The sequence below is a fragment of the Convolutriloba macropyga genome, chromosome 3 (assembly GCF_964194025.1).
Source record: "Convolutriloba macropyga chromosome 3, txConMacr16.3, whole genome shotgun sequence".
NCBI classification, from domain to species: Eukaryota; Metazoa; Xenacoelomorpha; order Acoela; family Convolutidae; genus Convolutriloba; species Convolutriloba macropyga.
This window is the reverse complement of record NC_134470.1, coordinates 31,324,826-31,348,614: the sequence shown is the minus strand read 5'-3', so window position 1 is coordinate 31,348,614 and position 23,789 is coordinate 31,324,826. Positions and strand designations below refer to the sequence as shown.

At 36.1% G+C, this 23,789-nt stretch overlaps 1 protein-coding gene across 1 annotated transcript in view; it reads right to left on the bottom strand.

Moving 5' to 3' along the window:
* The window catches only part of LOC142337000 (putative UDP-glucuronosyltransferase ugt-48), a 37,160-nt gene extending 13,574 nt beyond the window's left edge, over window positions 1-23,586 (bottom strand). The window contains exons 1-2 of the mRNA XM_075386011.1: window positions 23,315-23,586; window positions 18,843-19,252 (exon numbers count right to left, since the gene is read on the bottom strand). Coding sequence (XP_075242126.1) covers window positions 18,843-19,252; window positions 23,315-23,501 — 597 coding nt within the window. The 5' untranslated portion in view covers window positions 23,502-23,586. The remainder of the gene's footprint in view (window positions 1-18,842; window positions 19,253-23,314) is intronic.
* Between the last annotated feature and the right edge of the window lie 203 nt (window positions 23,587-23,789).

Sequence of the window (23,789 nt, the reverse complement as noted above, 5' to 3'; positions counted from 1 at the left end):
CATTTCTACATAATAATAGTTACTAAAATACTACTACTGATGTACTAAACATCCTGTATTAAACGTTTTTATACTGTCTTCTGTGTAATTTCATACAAAAATACAATAATAAAACAACAAAAAACAATTGTTCTATGTTTTTAATACGTCATATATTCAAATAAATGTTCAGAATTTAAAGATAAGTATTAAAGTACAGAACAAAATAGGCAAAGTTTCATTTTAATTAACTGATCAGAACAGAAACTTTTTGTGCATTTACCATCATTTTCCTAACGAAACACAGACCGAAATCTATATTACTTATAAGTGGACTAACCCAAACTTTAATGGACTTTTGGTTGCTCTAAGAAATCAAAACAGTGTGATAGAAGTAGCATAAACGTTATCATCTTCCGTGTGGATAAGCCACCAAAATATAACTTCCCCGTTTGGTTTGCAAATTTTAAAAATCATTAAACCCAAATACATCAACGTTTCTCCTGACGATCCGAGTTTACCAAATAGAGTTGAACTACTTATAAAAACAGAATTAGTCACACAAATTAGATTTTAAAAAAATAAGCAGATTTCACCAGTACTATGTCGAATTTAAACACTCTGAAAATACTTATCCTTGGTTATTAAATTTTACCGTTGAGCAAATTGATATTTACTCTTGGGTTGAAATTTTTAGCACTGATAACGGCAAAAACTTTGAATTTAAAATACAATCATTAATCGGTCCTAAAAAAATAAAATTCATAACACAAAACAAACAGTTCAATTTTCTACTTTAGTATTAGTGTTTTTTTTACTTAATTGTTATAACAAAAAAAATTTTCTACACTAATTACCCAAACTAATAGTAATCTCGTATAAAATATTCTTTTCACATACTAAAATAAAACATGGCAGCGAACGTTGTTGCGTACCCTGACATAGCGTTAGAGAAATTTACAGGTCTAGATCCATCTGAAGATGCCCAGGAATTCTTCAGTTTAATACAAAGGAAAATCCAATTCTCGCTAGGAACCAGAGATCCTGCGGATGCTGATTTGCAAGCAGCATAAGACGCTAGACAAAAAGCGTTGTTTGGTTTGGTTTTGCGTGGGCCAGCAGCTCAATGGTTTGAAACCTTAGCTCCAGCATTAGCATGGAACAAAGTTAGGAATCAGTTCTTTACTCGTTTCACTGATGCAAAAGATAGGTATAGAGAAAAAATTGAAGTCGAGAGTATTAAAAGGCAACCAGATGAATTGATAAAAAGCTATTCACACCGAGTAACAAAAGCAGTTGAAAAAGGATGGCCAGATCCAGATTTTAACAACGACCAGCGTAATTCTTAGTGTATGGAGTACTTTGTAAGAGGATTAGCGCCACCTGCACTCAAGTAAAATGCACATCAGTTGTTAATAGAATCCCCAAACACAACTTGGCAACAATTACAGGATCATGTAGCAACTAAGGACTTAAGTTTTTCTGTTAGCAGTGAATTCACGGGTACTGCCTCAAGTAGTATCGACAATAAGATAGAAATAGAAGGGTTAAAGAATCAACTCACGGAAATCGCAAATCTAATGAAAGATCATAAAATAAACGCCACATACAACAACGACAATCCCAGATTTTAAAAAAAACCAGACTAGATTCTGCAAGTTTTGCAAACGTTCAGGTCACACAATAGCATTCTGCTTTAAGTACAAGGACTTTAAAAATGAAAATCGAAACCCACCTCAACAGCGAGAAAAGTTCACATATAATTATAAACGTAGTAGGAGCCACTCACCATGTCAACAAAATTACAAACTAAACAAGTATGACAATTGAAATTCTAGGGACAGACACAGAAATAGTTATAACCAAAATCAACCCAATTATCAAAACAACTCTAGGTCAGACTACCGACATCGATCACCGTACCCATCTAATTCTTCAAACAATTATCGATCATCGTCTTGCAATAACCTATCACAGGAACGACAAAAAAATTATCGAAACGACTCTTACAGAAATAACGATAGGCAAAATAGTAGGGATAGACAAAGCAACGGCCCTCCAAGATCAGATAATCGATATCGTGATAGGAGTAGAGACCATGACCGTGATAGGACACCTACTATACAAAACACTCCTACTCATTCAAGAGATAGCAGTGAAGGGCGAAGCCCTCGAGTCCACTTTACCAGTGAAACTCTCAGAGACTATTACAATAATGAGAATCTCAACGACAAGTTTTTAAACTAGACATGTCTCCGTTCATAAACACTACTGATAACAAAGCAAGTTACTCTCATATTTATATTAATTTATACCAATCCGTCGGAGACAAAAGTAAAAATAACGGTTTAGAAACACAGTTTTTATTGGACACAGGAGCATCAATCTCTATAATTAATTACCACACTTATCTTGAATTATGCAAAACACAACACATTGAGATGAAAGCTTCAAAAAATCATACATTAGCGGTTAATGGTGAGAAACTAAAACTGCTAGGTCAATTTACATTCAAAACTTCTTTCGACATTGAAGGAAAGTATCAAGTGGAAGTTACCGCATGGGTTTCAGCCAAAGATGGTTGCAAGCCGAACTTGTTGGGGGTGGACTTCCTTGAATCCACTGTAAAATCCATCGACATAAGCACTCCAAAAATTGATTTAAAAACTTACCCTGAAGTAGCCGTCAAACTTTCTAGATACCAAACCAAAAGCTACCCGTATGTTAGTTACTACAAAATTGTAACTCGTGATCAGTAGCTACCATTAGCACCAAAATCAAATCGCGTAATATCAATTAGACCACCATACGAAATTTTCAGAAAAGGAACCTTTTTAATTGGAAGTGAACTGCAAGCGCAAGGCATTTATACTTACAATGTTCAATGTTTTAGAAAATAAGAAGAACTACCAATAATGCTAAACAATCCTCAAAAAAACAAGATTATCATTCAAAAGGGTCCTATTGGGCACACTTTGGAAGACATTGAAATTAAACAAGACACAGAGTATTCTGCAGTTGACAACGTTGCATTCATAAACCACCTAATGAACAGTGACACTAATTGGGATCAAATATTCCATGTTAGTGAAAAACAAGGTCCAAAAATTTCAAAAATTCAAAATTTTTTTGAATCCAACAAAACCCCTGAAAAACAAAAGAAAACAGAGAAGCGCAAAAGACAGCAAGATTTTACCAACAACTAAGAATTGGGAACAGACTTTAGCGACGACCTTAACGATCTTCAGCCACAATTAGAAGCAACTGATGAGAACATCAGACCCGTTGAGTTTCCCAAAGAAAAGCTTAACAGATTTGACAAAGCCGATCAAACGTTTCTCGAAAAATTTTATTTCAGTCAAGCTGACATCAATGACGAAAACTTAGACAAATTATTGAAAACTCTGACTAAAAATAAGGACGTTTATTCTCAACACAAATACGATGTTGGAAAGATAAAGCAAAAATTTCATGTCAAACTTTTACCAAATTCAACTTTAACAAAACAGAGACCTTCCAAAGTACCATTACATTATCAAGAAAAACTAGAAAACCTTTTGGAACAACTGTGTAAAACAGGTATAATCCGGGAAATGGGTAATGATAAAGAAATGGGTTCACATTTATTAATCCAATCATAATCCTACCCAAGGGGAACACAGTAAAACTGGTTATAGACGCCCGATATTTGAATTCAATAACAGATCTTAGCCGATATTCATGGCAACTCGAGCCAATCGGAAGCCTATTAACTAGATTTAAAGGTAATTTCTTCACAACCAGTGATCTTTGCTCAGCTTATAACCAAGTGCCTCTAACTGAGGAAACCAAACAGCTGGTAAGCTTTGTAATGGTCCAAAGCAATACACATTTGAACGCGGATTTTACGGTCTATGCGGTCTACCTAATTTCTTCAGTTGTATAATGACTATTCACTTTGCAACATTAATCAGAAAAAAAAACAAGTTATAACCTACATTGATGACACCATCACGCAAGCACAAGATGAAACCGAAATGTTTGAAATAATTGACAAGTATCATGAGCTCTTAAGGAAATCAGGATTAAAAGCTCAACCTGAAAAGACTAAATTTTTCCTTGGGAAAGTACAGTTCTTGGGACACGTAGTAGGTAAAGATGGGATACAACCAGTCAAGAGGCGAGTACCAGATTTAAAAGCACTTAAATCGCCTGAAAACTAACGTGATGTCATGAGAGTTCTGGGTTGTTTAGGATTCTACAGCATGTACATCAAAAATTTGCATGTTGATTGCAAACCATTCTATGACCTAACCGGCACAGAAACTAAGTTTTTCTGGACAACGGAACACGAAAAACTGTTTAATGACATTAAAGACAGGATTAGCGAAGATACTATCTTAGCAATACCTGATACTAAACACCCTTTCCATGTGCATGCAGACGCTTCTTCTATAGGAGTAGGCTCAATTCTCGTCCAGGAATTTCCAGAAGGGAAACGAATAGTGTCTTTTAACTCTAGAATTTACACTAAATAGGAACAAAAAATAAGCAACACAGCTCGCGAACTTTGCGGTGTAATATCTGCATTACAAACGTATGAGCATTACTTAATTGGTTCTCCCCATCCTGTATATGTGTACACAGACCATAAGCCTTTAATGTATCTATGGGGTAGAAGAGGAAAACTTTCTCACAGGTTTTTTAGATACCAGTTAGTAATTTCTCAATTCCAGAACTTGAAAATTATTTGGACCGAAGGAAAAAACTTAGCTTTTCCCGACATCCTAAGTCGTAATGTAAAAATTAAAGACCTTGACAAGTATCAACTTAAACACAAAAAAGATACCAAAAGACATTAGTTTTTACGACGAGCAAGGTAACGAGGAAAAGTACTTCATTTTGCGTGATAATGAAAAGGCACCAGCAGATGATTTTTTTCCAATCTCAAAACAAAGCTTAACAGGTATCGACAAATTTGTTTTCAAAAGCGACAAAATGGTAAAGCAAAAGTACGACAACCATCAAAACAGACTGTTCAATAAATAATAATTCGGAAGATTTCTCGTTTGGTTCATCAATTAACCACTACAGACGTCACCGCGAACACGAAATATCCCCTGTATCAGAACAGGAGGAGGACGAAATGTCTGACCACTATACAGAAATCCCTTCCTACCAGGAAGAGGAGACGTCGGAAAAAAATTTTGACCCAATTTCGGAATTTGAGCTGTTCAATGAGACCCAGCCGTTGGATTTAAATTTTGATGAACTCTACATCGATCAAAATAAAACAACTGATTCGGAGTATAGGCTCCCACTAGACTACGATAAAGTTTTTCTCGTGAAAAAAAGTACATGTATAGATAAAACCGAATTAGCTAAAAATTTTCCAGAAAACCCAAAAATTTAAGATGCAAGGGAACTCATCGATAAACTCACAGCCTTCTCTAAAGAAGTTGATCTAAATACTTCAGTAATTTGTCAGGAACAATTAAAAGACCCAGTGTTACAACAAATTCGCCAATTAAGGGCTAACAAAACCAAAGATGAAAAGAAAATTGAATTCCAACAATCTAAAGCCATAATGTCGTACATTATTAATTTTGAAAAGTTGAGTTTTGTAGGGAATATTTTATGTATTCAACAACAAACAGACGAACCAGATATTGAATATTTAAAAATTTGTGTACCATTGTCATTGTTCTTTAAAGCATTTCAGTTAGCTCATTGTGAATTGTCAGGTCATGTGGGATTAGATAAAACACTTGCTAACGTAAAAAGATTTTTTTATTGGCCCGGAAGGTATAAATGGATTGAAAACTTCATTGCTGATTGTCTTGATTGCCAAAAAAAAACAAACAAAAACGGAGAGACATCCACGAAGCACCTCTTGAAAAATGGACTGATACAGTCCCATTCCCTTTTTATACGGTCCACATTGATCACAAGGGACCTTTAAATCCTCCATCGAACGGTAAACATCAGTGCCTAGTTATTGTCGATTCATTCTCACGTTTCATTCAGGTATACCCTCTACGTTCCACAGATGCTGTAGATACCATAAACACTTTAGAAAAATTTATTTTGTCTTTTGGAATACCACAAAAACTTGTGTTTGATAAGGGTTCGTCATTCATGAACCAAGATTTTACAAGTTATATTCATGAACTAGGCATAACACCTGTACCTCGAACTGCTTATTCACCTTGGACTAATGATAAAGTCGAGATCCAAAACAAACATCTAGGAGCACATTTCCGAATTTTTGTAGAACAAGCTCGAGGTAAATGGGATAAATTGGCACCAAAATTTGTCTTTTCTCATAACACTGTTCCGAATGCTAGTACAGGACTTTCACCTTATGAAATTGTGTTTGGACAAAAACCACAGATACCTTTGTCACTTAAGTTGGGACTACTACGAAATTCACAACTCACCTGCTCCTCCGAATTTTGTAAAGACATGCCCTTCCACAGGCATACCCTGCAAACTTCGAAGAACACAAACTCCTAAAACCAACTATAAACAATTCATTGCTCATGCGAGAAAACCAATTTAAACAAATATACAATAACGTCTATAAAAAGAGTCTAGAAAATAATAACCGCGCACATAAAAACAGAAATAAACACAAGTTAGGTAAGCCACTGGAAATTGGACAAAAAGTTTTAATGGTAAATCATCACATTGAGTTAGGAACGTCAAAAAAACTACACGAATTAAGATCAGGCCCTTACACTGTAGCTAAAAAATTAACCAATGCCAACTATGAAAAAACTTTAGATAACAACCCGGCTACCAGAAAAGTTGCTCATAGAAATCACATAGTCGAGTACTACCCAGCTACGGAAACTATACCAGAGCTAACCCTAGAATATGGTATAGATAAAAATAATTGCGACACATTTTATAATAACTTGATGACTAGCCAAATGAATAAACTCAACTGTCCTTTGACTAAATTCTCTTTTCAAGGCCCAACTAACACCGAATTTTTCTCAGTGGAGAACTTCATAAGAAGAGATCCACCTGTGCAGAACCTTGACCCTAATCGAACTCCTACCAATTTTGACTCTGGATTTAACGAAGAAATTTCAGGTTCCATTAATTTTGCCCAGTGACAGTAGAACAAGGAGCTCAACTCCTTGCACTCTGAACAATTCTAGAATACCTTTAGACCCGAATTTAAGTCCTCTCCGCCCTAATAGATCGGAACAAGGACCTTCTAATTTACAAAATTTAGAAAATCATAATAATAGGCGAACTTCTAGTCGCTCGACTAAACCGGGAAGAGGAGACGTCGGAACAATATTTTGACCCAATTTCGGAATTTGAGCTGTTCAATGAGACCCAGCCGTCGGATTTAAATTTTGATGAACTCTACATCGATCGAAATAATACAACTGATTCGGAGTATAGGTTCCCATTAGAATACGATAAAGTTTTTCTCGTGAAAAATAGTACATGTATAGACAAAAACGAATTAGCTAAAAAAATTTCCAGAAAACTCAAAAATTAAAGATGCAAGGGAACTCATCGATAAACTCACAGCCTTCTCTAAAGAAGTTGATCTAATTACTTCAGTAATTTGTCAGGAACAATTAAAAGACCCAGTGTTATAACAAATTCCCCAATTAAGGGCTAACAATACCAAAGATGAAAAGAAAATTGAATTCCAACAATCTAAAGCCATAATGTCGTACATTATTAATTTTGAAAAGTTGAGTTTTGTAGGGAATATCTTATGTATTCAACAATAAACAGACGAACCAGATATTGAATATTTAGAAATTTGTGTACCATTGTCATTGTTCTTTAAATCATTTCAATTAGCTCATTGTGAGTTGTCAGGTCATGTGGGATTAGATAAAACACTTGCTAACGTAAAAAGATTTTTTATTGGCCCGGAATGTATAAATGGATTGAAAACTTGATTGCTGATTGTCTTGATTGCCAAAAAAAACAAACAAAAACGGAGAGACATCCACGAAGCACCTCTTGAAAAATGGCCTGATACAGTCCCATTTCCTTTTCATACGGTCCACATTGGTCACAAGGGACCTTTAAATCCTCCATCGAACGGTAAACATCATTTCCTAGTTATTGTCGATTCATTCTCACGTTTCATTCAGGTATACCCTCCACGTTCCCCAGATGCTGTACTATGACTCAACTGTCCTTTGACTAAATTCTCTTTTCAAGGCCCAACTAACACCGAATGTTTCTCAGTGGAGAATTTCATAAGAAGAGATCCAACTGTGCGGAACCTTGACCCTAATCGAGCTCCTACCAATTTAGACTCTGGATTTAACGAAGAAATTTCAGGTGGCCGTGACAACCACCCCCAGGTTCCATTAATTTTGCCCAGTAACAGTAGAACAAGGAGCTCAACTCTTTGCCCTCTAAACAATTCTAGAATACCTTTAGACCCGAAATTAAGTCCTCTCCGCCCTAATAGATCGGTACAAGGACCTTCTAATTTACAAAATTAAGAAAAATCATAATAATAGGCGAACTTCTTGTCGCTCGACTAAACCGCCATCACGTTATCAAGCCGGATTTACTTAACTTTGTTTTAGGTACCAAAAACCCAGTCAACATTTTCTGGACGTGCCTATTACTACAACTCTTAGCCTTAACCTCCGGCTTGAAGCGCTAAAAAAAGAACAGGATGAAAAGATATCCGTGTTGTGAAAAACTCTATTTTCCTTATTTACTTATACGTCTTTTCTACTTTCGTACTCCTTTTATAGTTATTAACTCTACTGAACCCCTCCTTGACGATATTAATGATGTATCTAACAAACTTAGGGTCATTCATTATGACTGTTCTAAAATGAAAGAAAACAAAATGTAGGCTCTAACACAAGTTTCTCCTTGCAAAATCACACCCGAAAACATTTAGATGGTTGATACACATGTAACACTCTATTAGCGGTCTTATCGGACCTTTGTCAAAGCTCTTATGTGCAAAGTCACTGCAATGCTCATCCGTTATAATTGTGGTATGTTTTCCCACTCATCAATTGTACACAACGCTCCAATAATAACATACGATATTATTGTTTCGCCTGAACAATGTTTAAATGCTAACTAAACTGGAAAAACAGGTAATTGATATTGAAGGTGATTCATCAACATCTTGTGATAATCGTGGTCAAATTAAACATTTTTCTTTAGAAACCCTGATGCAAGAAACCGTACTCGATATTGATCTTAATGACAGAACTGTCTATAACAGTCAAGGACTAAAACTTCCTTGTGCTCTCTCAGAAGGAGGTTGTCATTCGACATCACTCGACCCCTTTGCAAACAATTGAGAGGCACCGGAAAATTGTATAGTTACTAAAAAGATTTTCACAAAATGCTAAAATGCTTAAACATGAAAACGAACTTGGTAACGTACAGTATTTCATAGTGAGTGATGAAAAACCGGAGACGCCCAGGAAGTATTAAGGACCAGGAACGTATTCTCCTGCTTAAATGGATATAAAAATTAGAGTAGTTGATGAAAAAGAAATGGTGTGTGGAAAACCTTAGTTTATTTACAGAACAAATTCAGATTCTTTATATGTTTCTTATACAGGCGGATTTAATATGAAGACTGGCATACCTTATAAGTCAAAAACTCAACAATTTTTTCATAAACTTCGTATTGATTCTGACAACAGCCGAAGTGTAAATGGCTTTAATAGGAAGCCTTCAGATGTCCACATTCGAACATACGACAATAGTTTTGTTGCATGGGAACACTTAGACAACGACAAGTTAGACTATGATCTTAACTTTGCGGTAAAAATGGATTTTGTCATTTATCATAATTACATGCAAATAAAACAAGCACGGAAAGTTTTGGTCATAGAGCAATGCGAACTTGATCGAACTCAAAAACAAATGATACTTATGCAGGCTATCCAAAATAATCGTTTAGCTGGATATATGTTGCTCGATGTTCTTAGACACAGATGGTAGCATAGGTTGGCTGTACCACTGTCCAAAACGAAACTCACCACTTAAGGTTCTTGATCAGTGTTTTGATAGGATCCCTATTCAGTATGATGATAGGACAATGTTGGTCGATCCAATTACTCGACAAACCTATCCATTTGCTAACGAAGTAAATTGTATTGGAGGCTACAAAAATGCCTACCAATTAGATATTGATAATGATAATTCATGGTACCATTTAATGCCAGCACCTGTTCCTTTACAACCGCCAAAAATACTCTCTTCAATGGTTGTTAGTTCTGTTCCAAAATTTACCGGATACGAATTACAACGTGCCGGAATTTACACACCAAATCAACTAAAATCTTTTTGGGACAATCTTGCATTCGGAAGCATCAAAATCAGTTTTAACAAAAATTTCAAGAGAAGTTCTAGAAGGAAGAAGTTTAGACTACTCTCAAAAAGATATTTATATGCGTCTGCGATGGGAATATATAGACAAATTTATCTAGACTCTCTACTCTCACCTACATTTTTCACCGAGCAGGTCAAAGACACTTTTGGAATTATCACTTTCTATTTGAAAAAAATTGGAGTTTATTTTGCTTGTTTCTTGTGCATAAAATTCCTTACTGATGTAATTGTAACTATCATAAGATCGTTCGAAATCCACAAAATATTCAACAAAACAATGGGTTTTTGGAAAATTCTATTAGGAGCAACTCACAATCTTTGTATCTTATCGTTCTTTACACCGGTATTTTCTAACGAAACCACACCGTCGGCCCCACAAAATAACAATAATTTTTTACCGCTTAGTATTTATCAACCCTACAGCACAATAGAAAAAAATTACAAATGCGTTGAGGATCAACCAAGATAAACAAAAACTGATGAGCATTGTCATACTGAAAATAATAAAACAACGTACCCGAGTCTCGATTCACATCAACCACAACCACAAAATGAGGCTACCCTTCGAAGTGTGGTGGCACCCCCTTAAAGCTGTGACTAAGACAAAAACTTCATCCTTTTAGAAAAAAAAACAATTTGTCTAAAAAGTCTTAAAAAATATTTGTATTAGACCCTGTAAACTAATTAATATTTTGTTTAGATACACTTCAAGAATGCTATGTTATGCAGCCCAAATTCATAAAACAGCCTAAAGCTTTATTCATTCGGTTTGGACAATACACCGGACAAATATTATCATCAAGTATTTCCGCCTTGAAAACTACTGTAACTATTAGAGTTGCATCTTTCTACTTCAGTGACATCATTGATCTGGATGTACCGCATCCAAATTTTCAATACTTCTCATTGTTAAGAGCCCTGATTGATAACACAATTACTTTTGTAAACATTGGAATCGAATACAAAATTGTTTCAAAGCATCTGAAGAAAAATACTACTAGATTTTGAATTCTCTTGTAAGTTCAACATTGAGAGACATGTATAAATTTTTTTCTTTCTTTTTATTTCTTATAATCCAGTTTCAACTATGTAATCCCAACTATGTTTATCTAGCTATTGCCTGCACTCGTCCCCTACTCCAATTTTGCTACAGTGAATCCGATTGATATATTATCTATGAATATCAATCGTTGTCAATAATCTTGTTTTCAGAAATAATTAACACACATTTTTATCCTTTTTTAAATTTATTTACATACTTTAATACATAGTTTTGAAATGAAGAACAATAAGTTAATTAACAACTAAAACGCTTCCATTGATGTACTTTTTGTTTCAAGATAGACTTGTTACAATTTATCAAATAAAGAAAACCTTTGAAGAAAATCACGGAGACATTTTCCCTCAAATTGTTGTAGATTTTGAGTTTTGGGACACTTGGGAAAACGATAGTTTGATTTTAACCCCTCATTCGTTGTATTGGAATTATTTCGTGTATTTAGCACAATTTGACCCCAATAGTTTGCCAAATGAACTAGACCAGCAAACATGATTCATTTAACTAATAGAAACCTACAAGTCAGAATCGGAAACCAAAATTTTGAGTTTTTAGCCGTATACTATGTTTCCGCTATAAGTATTATGACTTTCGCGAAAAAACCCATGACAAATACTTACAGACTTTTAACCATTTTCATTACTCATCCTCAGTTCGCTGAATTCACCATTTTTCTAGCATACAAAGAGAACTGGATATTTCAAGTACAACATCCAATCTACATTGCTTAAGTATTATTCTAAATTATGATATTTGCAGTTAACAATAAATTTGTAGAGTTGCAAAAAATTCAACGATCTTTTGATGCATACCCAACTCCTGTACCTACTATGCTAGTAACACTCAAAGAAATCCAAAGTGAAAAAATTTGTTTAATAAGTATTAATCCTCTCTCAGTTTATTGGAAATTCTTCCTCTTTATTCTAGAAAATCCAAACTGTGTACCTCACAATATTTATTTTGATCTGCAAAAAAGTGATTCTTGTCAAAACGATATCATTTCTAAAGAATTGGAAACAATTAACAATTAAAAAGTAGCAATGATCTTCTCATACCAACATTGCCTTGTACAAACTCAATTTTTTGAAAAATCATTTGTCACAACAAAATGTAACAGAGTAATACCACAACTAATACTCCATTTCGAATATTTAAACACTTGGACTGATGGAACCATTACCTTAACACCATCTTCCCCCTATTGGACATTCTTTATAAATATATCCCAAGCCTTAAATGGTTCTAAAATCCCTTTTAATTTAGATCTTCTATAATGCTGTTCCACTTTGGTGAGCGCCTAGTCAAAGTAGAGTCCCTCGAGAGATCATTCATTGAAACTCCCACTGCAGAAATTAAACCCTGTATAATCATACATTATACTGACTACGAAGGTGGATGCGAAGGTTCTACTCGAGTCACCATGGGAATGATGCACTGGGAATTTTTTCTAGCACTCATTGATATCGAAGAGCACTTCCCAGTCAACTTGGGCGCTCTTCAGTAAAGTAATTTGTTTCACATAGCTTTCTCTCCCCAAAAATTATTTTCTTTTCTTTCCCTGCTCATTATTTCTATCCTTTTTTTCTGATCAATTTGTTCTTTTTTCCCTCATTTCTTTCCAAATTGATAAAAATAGAATGATTTTGTTCATTGGTAAGGAAAAAGTTAAAATTGTTAAAGCAGAAAGATGGTTTACTACCTGTTTCATACAGTATAAAGCATGTATCAAAATAACTTATATGTTCTTAAGCACAGCTACCATTAATCATTATTACATCTATCCAAACGAGAAACACTGGAATTTCTTTTTTGCTATTGCAGATTTAAATGTAAGTATCCCAACGAACTTGAACACCATAGATTAGAAGTCGCATACCCAAATATCTCTGATTTATCCGTATAATGGGAAACATTTTGAAAATATTATCTCAGCAACCACAAATTGACTCAACCCCCAAAAACGAATGCCCTATTTGTTACCTCCCTTGTCGTCAATTAAAAAAATTGCACATAAAATCCAAACGGTCAACCCCCCCATTTTGCTTGCATTCCTTGCAGAAATGAGTTTTTTAAATATTGGAACCATCCTAAATGCCCCATTTAGGTAACTCCAATTTATACAATCAGTCATTGCCATTATTTCCAGTGCGATTCTTATCAAGAAGTCAAAAAGTTATCCAACAGCCACAGTCACTTCAGAGATTTTCACCCAAAGTAATCAATTTGTTTGCAGTGTATGACTTTCAAAACTAGTGAATGCCCTTTATGCAAACAAACAATTGACCCAAACAACCCTTGGTAAAATCCTCGATTCAAAACTACTCTCACAAACTATCCAAAATGTTTACCCCCACATTACTTGATTTTTTATTAATGGCCCTCATGATTATTGCAGCAGCTTTTTCCTTCGTTTTAACCGTTTTCCTCGTAGTTGTAAGTTTCCTTTCAACTTTTTGATGTTAATAGTTATAATAGTAATAGACCAAACAATAAAATCCCAAAATATTCAACAACCAAATCCTCCAACCGTGCCAGTCCCATAATCCCCTCCAATAACAATCTTTCAAAAATGAATACAATTGACAAAGAAACCAATACTATAGAATCCAAACCAGTCTCATTAGTTTGTTTATGCTGCAGACGCGAAACAATTGTTTTCAAGAAATTACACGAGAACTCCCCTAACGAACTACCCCACGTAATGTGTCAGCTCTGTTACCATTATGTCATAAAAGATATGGGCTATAATTTTTGTCCTAAATGCTCTAAATTTAACGTTATCTTTTCCATCTTTAACTGGTTTCAATGTGATATTTGCAAACAAACAAGATTTCAATATTCTGTTGCAAAAACGTTTCATCACAGCGATCATAAGCCCGTCAACTTTTGTAAATTTTGCGTAGAAGATTATAAATTATGCCCTCGTTGCGAAAAAACAATCACATGATCTAAAATGCGTCCAAGAACTTCCAAAATTTTACTTCTTTCCTTAGTTTTATTTTTAATCCACTCGATATCCCTAATTCATTTCAGTTTTTACCAGGAGCAAGTCACCTCTTTCACCCTAATTCTACACTACTCATTGAATTGACAAAATGCAGCACATAACATTGTTTATTTTTCTATTTGTTCTCTTATGCGCATTGGCAATATCCCTTTTTATTAATCACTACCTCCTTTCCGCAATTGGCCAAATTTTCTCCAGATGCTGAAAATGACCAATCTAGACCTATCCACAAAAATATTCACCTAATCGTAATTACTTTGCTTGCCACATCGTTCCTCATCAATCTCATCCTACTGCAGTTTCTGAAGGTTTTCCTGTTTTTGTCTAAGGAAATTAAAAGAACAGTCACTCGATGGGTCTTTCACAATCCCTATTCGACGGTGTCCGTTGGTTCTATCCCCATAAGGACATTATCTGCCCCATATGATCACAAAAAACCGTTATTGTAGAAAAACTACACAAGCAATTCACCAAAGAAAATCCTCACTATGTATGTATTCCTTGCAGAAAGGCACTTTTTAAAAGATACACAAACCCTAAATGTCCCATCTGTCTTCAACCTTGTCTTCCCGTCCTAATCACATCTTACTTTTGCTGCAATTTATGCAAAAAAATGAAAACAGAATTAGGAGTAACAAAACACCCACATTTTTTCCAACATGAGGAACACCGATTCTGTCGAGTGTGCATAAATAAGCGGAAAAAATGTCCCATTTGCAAAAATTTTTTAGACGACGTTGTCTAATAAACCAAAAACAACTCAAGTCCAAACAATTTTTTTCCCTTTTAATTTTTCCTCGCGAAGGGGTTACCTCAGCTTTCTCCAGCTTGCCTGCCCCCTGGCTTTTGAACCTAAATAATTCAGAACACTAACACGATAACTGAAATTTTCATAAATGACCCGAAAAAATTTCTTTCTCTCAGCTCAGCAAGGTTGTCTCCCCAGCTGCACCGGTCGTTGCAGCCGTGTTCGTGTGACACACTTCCCATGACTCACACCTCCGGGCAGCGGAGAAAGACGTACTTGTGCCAGGGCTGCCCGCCTGGCATAAGTATAAAATTTTTTTTGTTATTGCCCCCCTTCCTTTATTAAAGTTAACTTTGCATTTAGCAAAACAAAAACTTTTCTACCAAACTTTAATAACAAATGCGTTTAGCATTATAATTTTTAAGTAAAGTTGTTAGCAACAAAACCTTACAAAAACATTTTTACAATAGAATACTTCTTTATATTAGCAATACAATTGCAAACTTGAAAAGAAGCCATAATGTGTGATATTGATGACACAGGCTAACCAAAATTAAAACATTTTAGATCAATAACAAGGAAACACTCACAATGACTGCCAGACCCACACTCGCAAGCGTAGTAATCCCCAGTCAACATCAACAAGTGACAACACAACAAAAACAAACACAGGCCCATTCTTCTCTACCTCCTATTTTTTCAAGCCCACCATTCAAACCTCGAAACACAGAATCCCCAACAATCCAAAACAACTCAGAATATTACCCACAATACAACTGGCAAGTTAGCAGAAAGAGATCAATCACAAACCAACAAATTAGTAGTCACAAAAACAAAATTCTTAAGATGAACAACATTGAAGATCTCGTTCCCGACGCTATCAGGAAAATACTTTCAGAATGCTTGAATATGCAAAAACCAATAGAACATTAACAAAGAGAACCCAGGATACGTTAACACACTCCTCTATTTCCTAAAACCAAACTACAACAAATTTGAGGTTGCTAATAAAATGAACATCATCCAGTTAAACGGACATCAACAGCTATTAGCCAACAGCGAAAAGCTTCCAGTCCTAAAAACTTTCTCGCTTCCCGCAGAAAACAAAAAATGGAGAATTAAAAATCGCGACCCTAAGAAGGGCACTTATACCCTTAGGAATAACATGCTTGACGCATATATTGAAGTCCCCTACGATTCAATTTCCGCTTTTCCTGTCGAGATGTCAGAAATATCAAATATTAATACCAGCAGTTTAATAGAGGAAAACACCACATTTAGGCAGGAACTATTCCAAAAGGAAACAGAGTTGCAAGAATTGCAACTGAAATTCGAACAATTAAAAATGGAGTCACAGAAACCACCTGAGGAGAAGCAACTACCTAACGACTATTGGTCCTTAGGTAGTACCAATATGTCGTTGCTCATTAACTCCAAAAAACTAGCGAATCGAAGGCGCAAACTATGTTAAAAACGTTCTCCTTGAAACATCTAGAAATAACAATTGCCTACAAAAAAACTTGGAGAAAAGAATTTGAAGCTAGAAAAGAAAATAACACAACTAATGAAGGAAAACGAAGAACAAAAAGCCAAAATTTCCGAGCTCAAAAGAAAGGTAAAAAACACAAAAAACGACAGTCAATGGATAAGGACGAAACAACTGAAAACGATATACAAGAGGTAATTTTAATCGAAGACGATGAGAGCCCGGTAATGAGCCCAGTCGTTTTGCCACCAGAATTTTTTAATTAATATAAGCACAACATTATCGCCCTCTGCGATTGATTTTATAACTCAACATTATCGCCCTCTGTGATTGATTTTATAACTCAACGTTATCGACCTTTGCGATTGATTTTATAACTCAATATTATTGCCCTTTGCGATTGATTTTATAACCCAACATTATCGCCCTTTGCGATTGATTTTATAACCCAACATTATCGCCCTTTGCGATTGATTTGAAATTACGACGCCATCAAACCTCGTGACTAATCAACTCTTACAACCTGTCGCATCCAACCAACATTTGCCACCTCCAACTCAAATAACTGCCGCCATCTCAACTCAATCAACGAAAACTTGAACAGAACTCACAATTTACCTGACTTTCTTTTAAAACTTTTGTATGATGTAGATAAAATTATTAAATTTGTTTCTTACTAAAAATCGGGGTGAGCTGTAGTATTACGAAAGCCGTTACAAATGAACGAATAATTAATCAAGCATTAGAGCGAACGTATTTAGGCGCTAATTAACCATTCTTCAGCCGCGCGCTAAATAAACTAACGCTTGTTAAGACTGCCAGTACACAAGTATTTAAACAACTCAGTTCGACTTATTTAAATAACACAACTTTAGGCCTGGATCTCCTCGCTTATATCAAGGATAGAAAATGTACGTTGTTGAACGTAGGCGGCCACAGTTTCTTTTGATTTAAATTACTTCAGCTTTTGACAGTTGCAATGCAGATCTTTTCCCCCAAGTTCAATAAAGATGAAGCAGATTGCTTCGGGGGAAAAGACAATAGAGTCCCATAAAAAGCCCCCAAGAAATCCATAATTGTTGCAGTTTTAGAAGACGGGAAAAGCAGAAAACAGGCGCCTACGAAATCAATAATTGATGCTCTCAGCTTTTTAGAATTTTACTATTTTTTGGAGTTTCAATAATTTTTCCGTGAGATAAAAAAGAGTTAATTATCTTGCCTTCTCGGCCAATAGGAAAATTAAGAAGCACCTCACTATGAACGTGAGTTTGTGATTCGCTCCCTATCGGCCCAAACTGAGCTGAGATGAATTTATTGTTTCTCTCAGCGAAGTGGGACGGAATAAAATTAGAGAGACAGAAAATACAACCAGAGATCAGCAGCAGACAACTGCTTTTAATTTTTGATAACTAACATTAAATTCTAAAAAATATTGCAGATAACTTCCAACCAGAAAATATTCGACTATTTTATAAGTTTTTTTTGTGTGAACAGAACTACCATCAGACTAACCAGAAGAACTGACCGATCGCTAGCCAGCTCATCTCGATTTCACCACAACGTAACTGGTAATTAGTAAGCTGTAATTTTATATTTACTCTTTTATAAATTTAACACTTTCAGCCCCCCAACTATTTTAAATTCAGACTTATAGCACAGACAGGTCTTAGGCATATATCTTTGCCTTCGATTTGTTATATCTTTTGTCAAGTTTGACTGGCATACATAAAGAGATCCCGTATTGTGAGATCTGTAGCAGCCCAGCCAAATTTGATAGTGTGGATGCTAATCCCCTTGATATCAACTAGATTTTGCTTGGGCTTAATTGGGATATGAATCACTTCTTACTATGATCTGGAAAGTCGCAAATCAAATTTATTCCATCTACTGACATGATAAATCTGAAATTGAGGAATCAGCTATTTTTTGAGTGAACCTGAAAATTAGCAGTGATAAAGGGTTGATGTTGAATGTGAAACATATTCCGACCGTGATTTATGGATTTGTTCTTAAGTACTTGCCTCTTTACACTGAGTTGTGGCAACGAAATATAAGAGCAAGAATTGTAATGAAACCCCGTTGATCTATGAAACAGACTTTATCAATTTTGCTCTTCAAATACATAGAAAAACTGAAAAGACTAAAGTTATAACTATGCAGTGTCTTTTACGATGAAAATTTCGTGAAGCCACTAAAATGGTTAAAAAGGAGAATAAATTACCTTAAAACTCGCTATCGGAATTTCCAGTCGGTCAATGATAGGCCGTTTCTGTCCTGCTGTCGGTAGCAAAACGCCAGGTTTCTGTGACACTACTGGAATACCATGCTTCTTACCAGCAACAACCACACCTGTGGCCAGCTGATCACCAAATAGCAAATCGTATTTCTCACTCGACGCTCGAATGAACTCATCTAACTCCTCAAATAGTCGAACTGTCCCATTTAGCCGAAAGACTCCGTCCATGACCTTCAATGCCGCAACAGGGTTCCCAGGAACATCAATGCTGGGCACGATTGGTTTATGGTGGTAGTCTGTTATGCCAGGCATGTATTCGTCTATTCGGTTGCCGCATGCATCGGTTAAGATGACTGTGACTTTGTGGCCTCTATTGTGAAGTGCTCTGATGATTCCTAATTAACAAAAAAAACATTGTCATGCAAAGACGCATCATCTAGTTAATTTTCAACTTGTACACTTAAGCTTCGACATCTTTTTTAGCGTTTACAAAACTCTAGCTGGAAAACGCAACAGTAATACAGCACATTTCCATTGAATTGCCTGAAAAACTATGTTATTACGATTGTTCAGTTCCATTTTTGAATGATAGTAACGAATATCTAATTTTTTTCGGATATTTTACAACCTTTTACCAATGAGTATTACTTACCATTATGTGGCACTAATACGGTAAGTTATAAGAGCATATGAGCGTTCATTTCTCCTGTCCAACTCTTGGTTTCCCTCAGTCATACTTACAGTTAATTCTGAGGCGTGTTGTCTATGGCCTATTTTATGGTTCATAGCAGCCTATTAACTTTAAATGTTTCAGCACGGCATCTTATTAATCTTGGTAAGGCCTCAGCACGGCACTCGATTAAGCTTTGTAATTCCTTAGTATTGCACCTCATTAACCTTGGTACGGACGCATAACATGGAAGTCTAAATGCGGACTTAAATGGTGCCATAGTAAACTGCGCAAGAATGGACTGTTTTGTTCTATGACGTTGACTTATCAAGTGTTTTAATTTCCGTCAACCTCAGAACTTATAAATTCAGTATACAACGGTAACCCAGACTAATTAATACTTTTTTCAATGAACAAATAAAGCGGTATTAGAATTGTGAGTTCTTGAGCCAATCAGAAGGGAAAAATTAAAAGAGGTGTTCGGAGTTCATTTTATAATTATTTTGAAAACAAAATCCATAATAGCTTAATTTGTAGGATCCTTCAAACCAATCTTTTGAGCTGAAAAAATTGGTGCTAGGAAAATTGACCGACAGGGCGTGTGGCCGACAACGAAAAAATGAGAAATTTAGCCGACAGTTTTATCAAAATTGGTCAACAAAGTATCATTGGTTCATAAATCAGTAGTTCGGCGGGCCAATATCTTTGGTGTACAGTCAAGTGGCGCTCCACTCGGCCTCTCCATGGCCGCAACTCGATTGGGGGGGGGGGGGAGGTTGCGACCACGGATAGACCTCCGTTACGCAATTTGACGCCACAGTTGAAATAGTGATTGAAATTGGCCAAATAAAACAGCCTCAGAATTATTTTTATTGCTTATTTTACCTAAATTTCTCTTTTTTTTGATGGTCGGCTAAACGCTCTGTCGGCCAATACGGCGGCCACCGGAAAAATGTTTATAATTGCTGTTTCTGTTAGAGCTTTGGAAAAAGCCAATAGCTAAAAACTGCATGAATAGACCTCATTCTTGTTCTGCTATTTAAGTCATTAATCTTCAGTTTTTTCTTGCAAAAGGATGGAGACGCTATTGGCTTCTACCAAACTTTATCTTGCTTACACGGTCAAAAATTTGCAGATAAAGTTGCCGCTACCAGTTTCTCTACAAATAGAGATAGAAATAGCATAGAATATAATAGTTTAGAAATATTGTTTTTCTGGAAAAAAATTACAACACGTAAAATGCATCTGTAGTCAATATCAGGGATCAGGCATAGAAATTAGGTGAGCATATAAAAGTGAAAAATGTTTTAAAAACTAAATCTTTAATTTTTCCGCCTTTTAGCTCATTTTTAGCAACGAACTAGCTTAGCAAATATCAGAATCCGTAAAATAATCTTACTGAAAAAAAAACAGCAATTATCAGCGCTGATCATTCAATCATACTATGGTCAGCAACAATTAGAAATTTTTAGTCATTAGTTTTTCAGTAACCACTGACATACAAATTGAGTTTTTTGGTCAGATGATGCAAAACAAAGCTGATTCAGTAACCCCATAGAGCAGACTTTGACCTCTGATCGGACTGTGGTGTGACAGTTTTCAAAAATTTCAATGTTTTATTCCGTTTATTTTGCATGTCAATTTTCTGCCCATTTGTAATTTCAAAAATTATGCTAGATGCTCTCTTATTCTGGTGCTCGTTGATTCAGTGCTCCGGTGATTAATATCTCTGCATTTTAAAGCACCTTGTACGAAAGAAATTTTCCCTATTTTCAGCGCCAACACAACGTGAGTGAAATTCCGCTAAATGTGAAAAATTGAAAAATTCTATGAAACCGTCATAAAAACTTAATCGATTCCAAAGTTTGAAATTATTAATAGAATTTTTTGTGTGATATTGTTCAGCACCTGTTTGATCTTATGAAATCTATTTTATAAATTTCCTCTCTTTAATGAATTTTTTTTCATCTTATAATACAAATTTATCTACAAAAATATTAGATGGCTGGCCATAACTTAGTCATTAAGGCACTATATTTTTTTGTAAGAAAAATTCTAACTTCCATAGAGAAAAAAATACACAAAAGTTTCTCAGCAACAATAATCTGTTAACTGGCACTGTTTTGTGCTGAAACCGACTGTCAAAGTATCTGGACCAGTCCATATTTAATGACTGCAGCACTGGTTACGGTCATTGCTATTACCCTAACCAGTGCTGAACCAGTAAATTTAGAAAATGGTCGTTTTTCATTGCTTTTCAAGGACAATGTAAAAGAATGCTTCTTCCATATTGCAAATAGTTTTTTTTTTGAAAAACGTATCCATAAAGATTAATTGAAACTCGTATCGCGTAAGACCCAATAAAAAATGTCATCTCAAGTCTTCGTATGCCAATACGAAAGTTTGAGTAAGCTTTCCTAGGTTGAGGTTCCAGACGGAAAGTCGATTTGTCCAGACCCAGATGAATGCACTACGGGGCGTTCAAAGTTACATGGTCTGGAAACAGGAAAAACGCACGAATTTCTGGACATGAACGCACGATAAAGTCCGGACATGAACGCACGGAAGTCTATGGAACGCACGAATGTCTGGACATGAACGCAAGAAAGTCGGTTGAACGCACTAAAGTCTGGTGAACGCACAAAATCCTGGACATGAACGCACGAAAATCGGTTGGACGCCCGAAAGTGTGGTGAACGCACAAAAGACTCGACATGAATTCACGAAATTTGGCGAACGCACGAAAACGTGGTGAATGCACAAAAGTCTAGACATGAACGCACGAAAATCTGGTGAACGCACAAAAGTCTGGTGCACGCTCGAAAGTCTGATGAACGCGCGAAAGTCTGGACATGAACGCACGAAAGGTTTGATGAACTCACGAAAGGCTGATCATGAACGCACCAAGGCTCTGATGAACGCACGAAAGTCTGATCATGAACGCACGAAAGTCTGGTGAACGCACAAAAGTCTATGCTGAACGCACGAAAGTCTGGTGAACGCACGAAAGTCTGGACATGAACGCGCGAAAGGTCTGATGAACTCACGAAAGTCTGATCATCAACGCACAAAAGTCTGGTGAAGGCACAAAAGTCTATACATGAACGCACGAAAATCTGGTGAACGCACAAAAGTCTGGTGCACGCTCGAAAGTCTGATGAACGCCCGAAAGTCTGGACATGAACGCACGAAAGTCTGGTGAACGCACAAAAGTCTATCGTGAACGCACGAAAGTCTGGTGAACGCACAAAAGTCTATGCTGAACGCACGAAAGTCTGGTGAACGCACGAAAGTCTGGACATGAACGCGCGAAAGGTCTGATGAACTCACGAAAGTCTGATCATCAACGCACAAAAGTCTGGTGAAGGCACAAAAGTCTATACATGAACGCACGAAAATCTGGTGAACGCACAAAAGTCTGGTGCACGCTCGAAAGTCTGATGAACGCCCGAAAGTCTGGACATGAACGCACGAAAGTCTGGTGAACGCACAAAAGTCTATCGTGAACGCACGAAAGTCTGGTGAACGCACGAAAGTCTGGACATGAACGCCCGAAAGGTCCGATGAACTCACAAAAGTCTGATCACGAACGCACGAAAGTCTCGACATTCAAAGTGAACGCACGAAAGTCTCGGCACTTTCCGTCTGGTACGGTCTTGACGTACCGACTGTCCGTCTGGGACCTCAACCTGGGTTAACACTTTTTTTGGGCAAGTATGCAACGACTTAAATGACAAAATACTCAAACCACATGGGTTGAATTGAAATTTAAGAACTACCGCGTGACCTGAAGCTGGGTTAAAATGACCTCTGAGACAGAATACAGCAGCGAGAATGTTGTAGGGGGTCGTGCCAGGGGGCAAGTTGATGAGCTCGTCCTCTTCCACGTGAAGTTTACTAGGGCCATTTCGAACAACTACGACCAGAAGCAAAAGAACAATCAAATTAAGAAATAAAGTAGAATTACTCATCATTATGTTTATAAAGCTTTTCGGTTCAATGTTCTGTCATAAAGTTCAGTTTATCAGCGAGCTTTATATTATTAATTGCACATTATAATTAAACTCAGTGCGGTGCACATGTTTGCTCATAAACAAAATGCAAAGAACGCCAAAACCGAGCAGAAATGTATCTGGCATTTTGCTGCTATATCGCAAATAATTTGAATAACATACAAATAACTAAGCCAAAGAAATTATATCGATTTCAAAAAAAACTGAAATAAGTTGACCAAGATTTTTTAGCTTCATGAATTTTTTGAT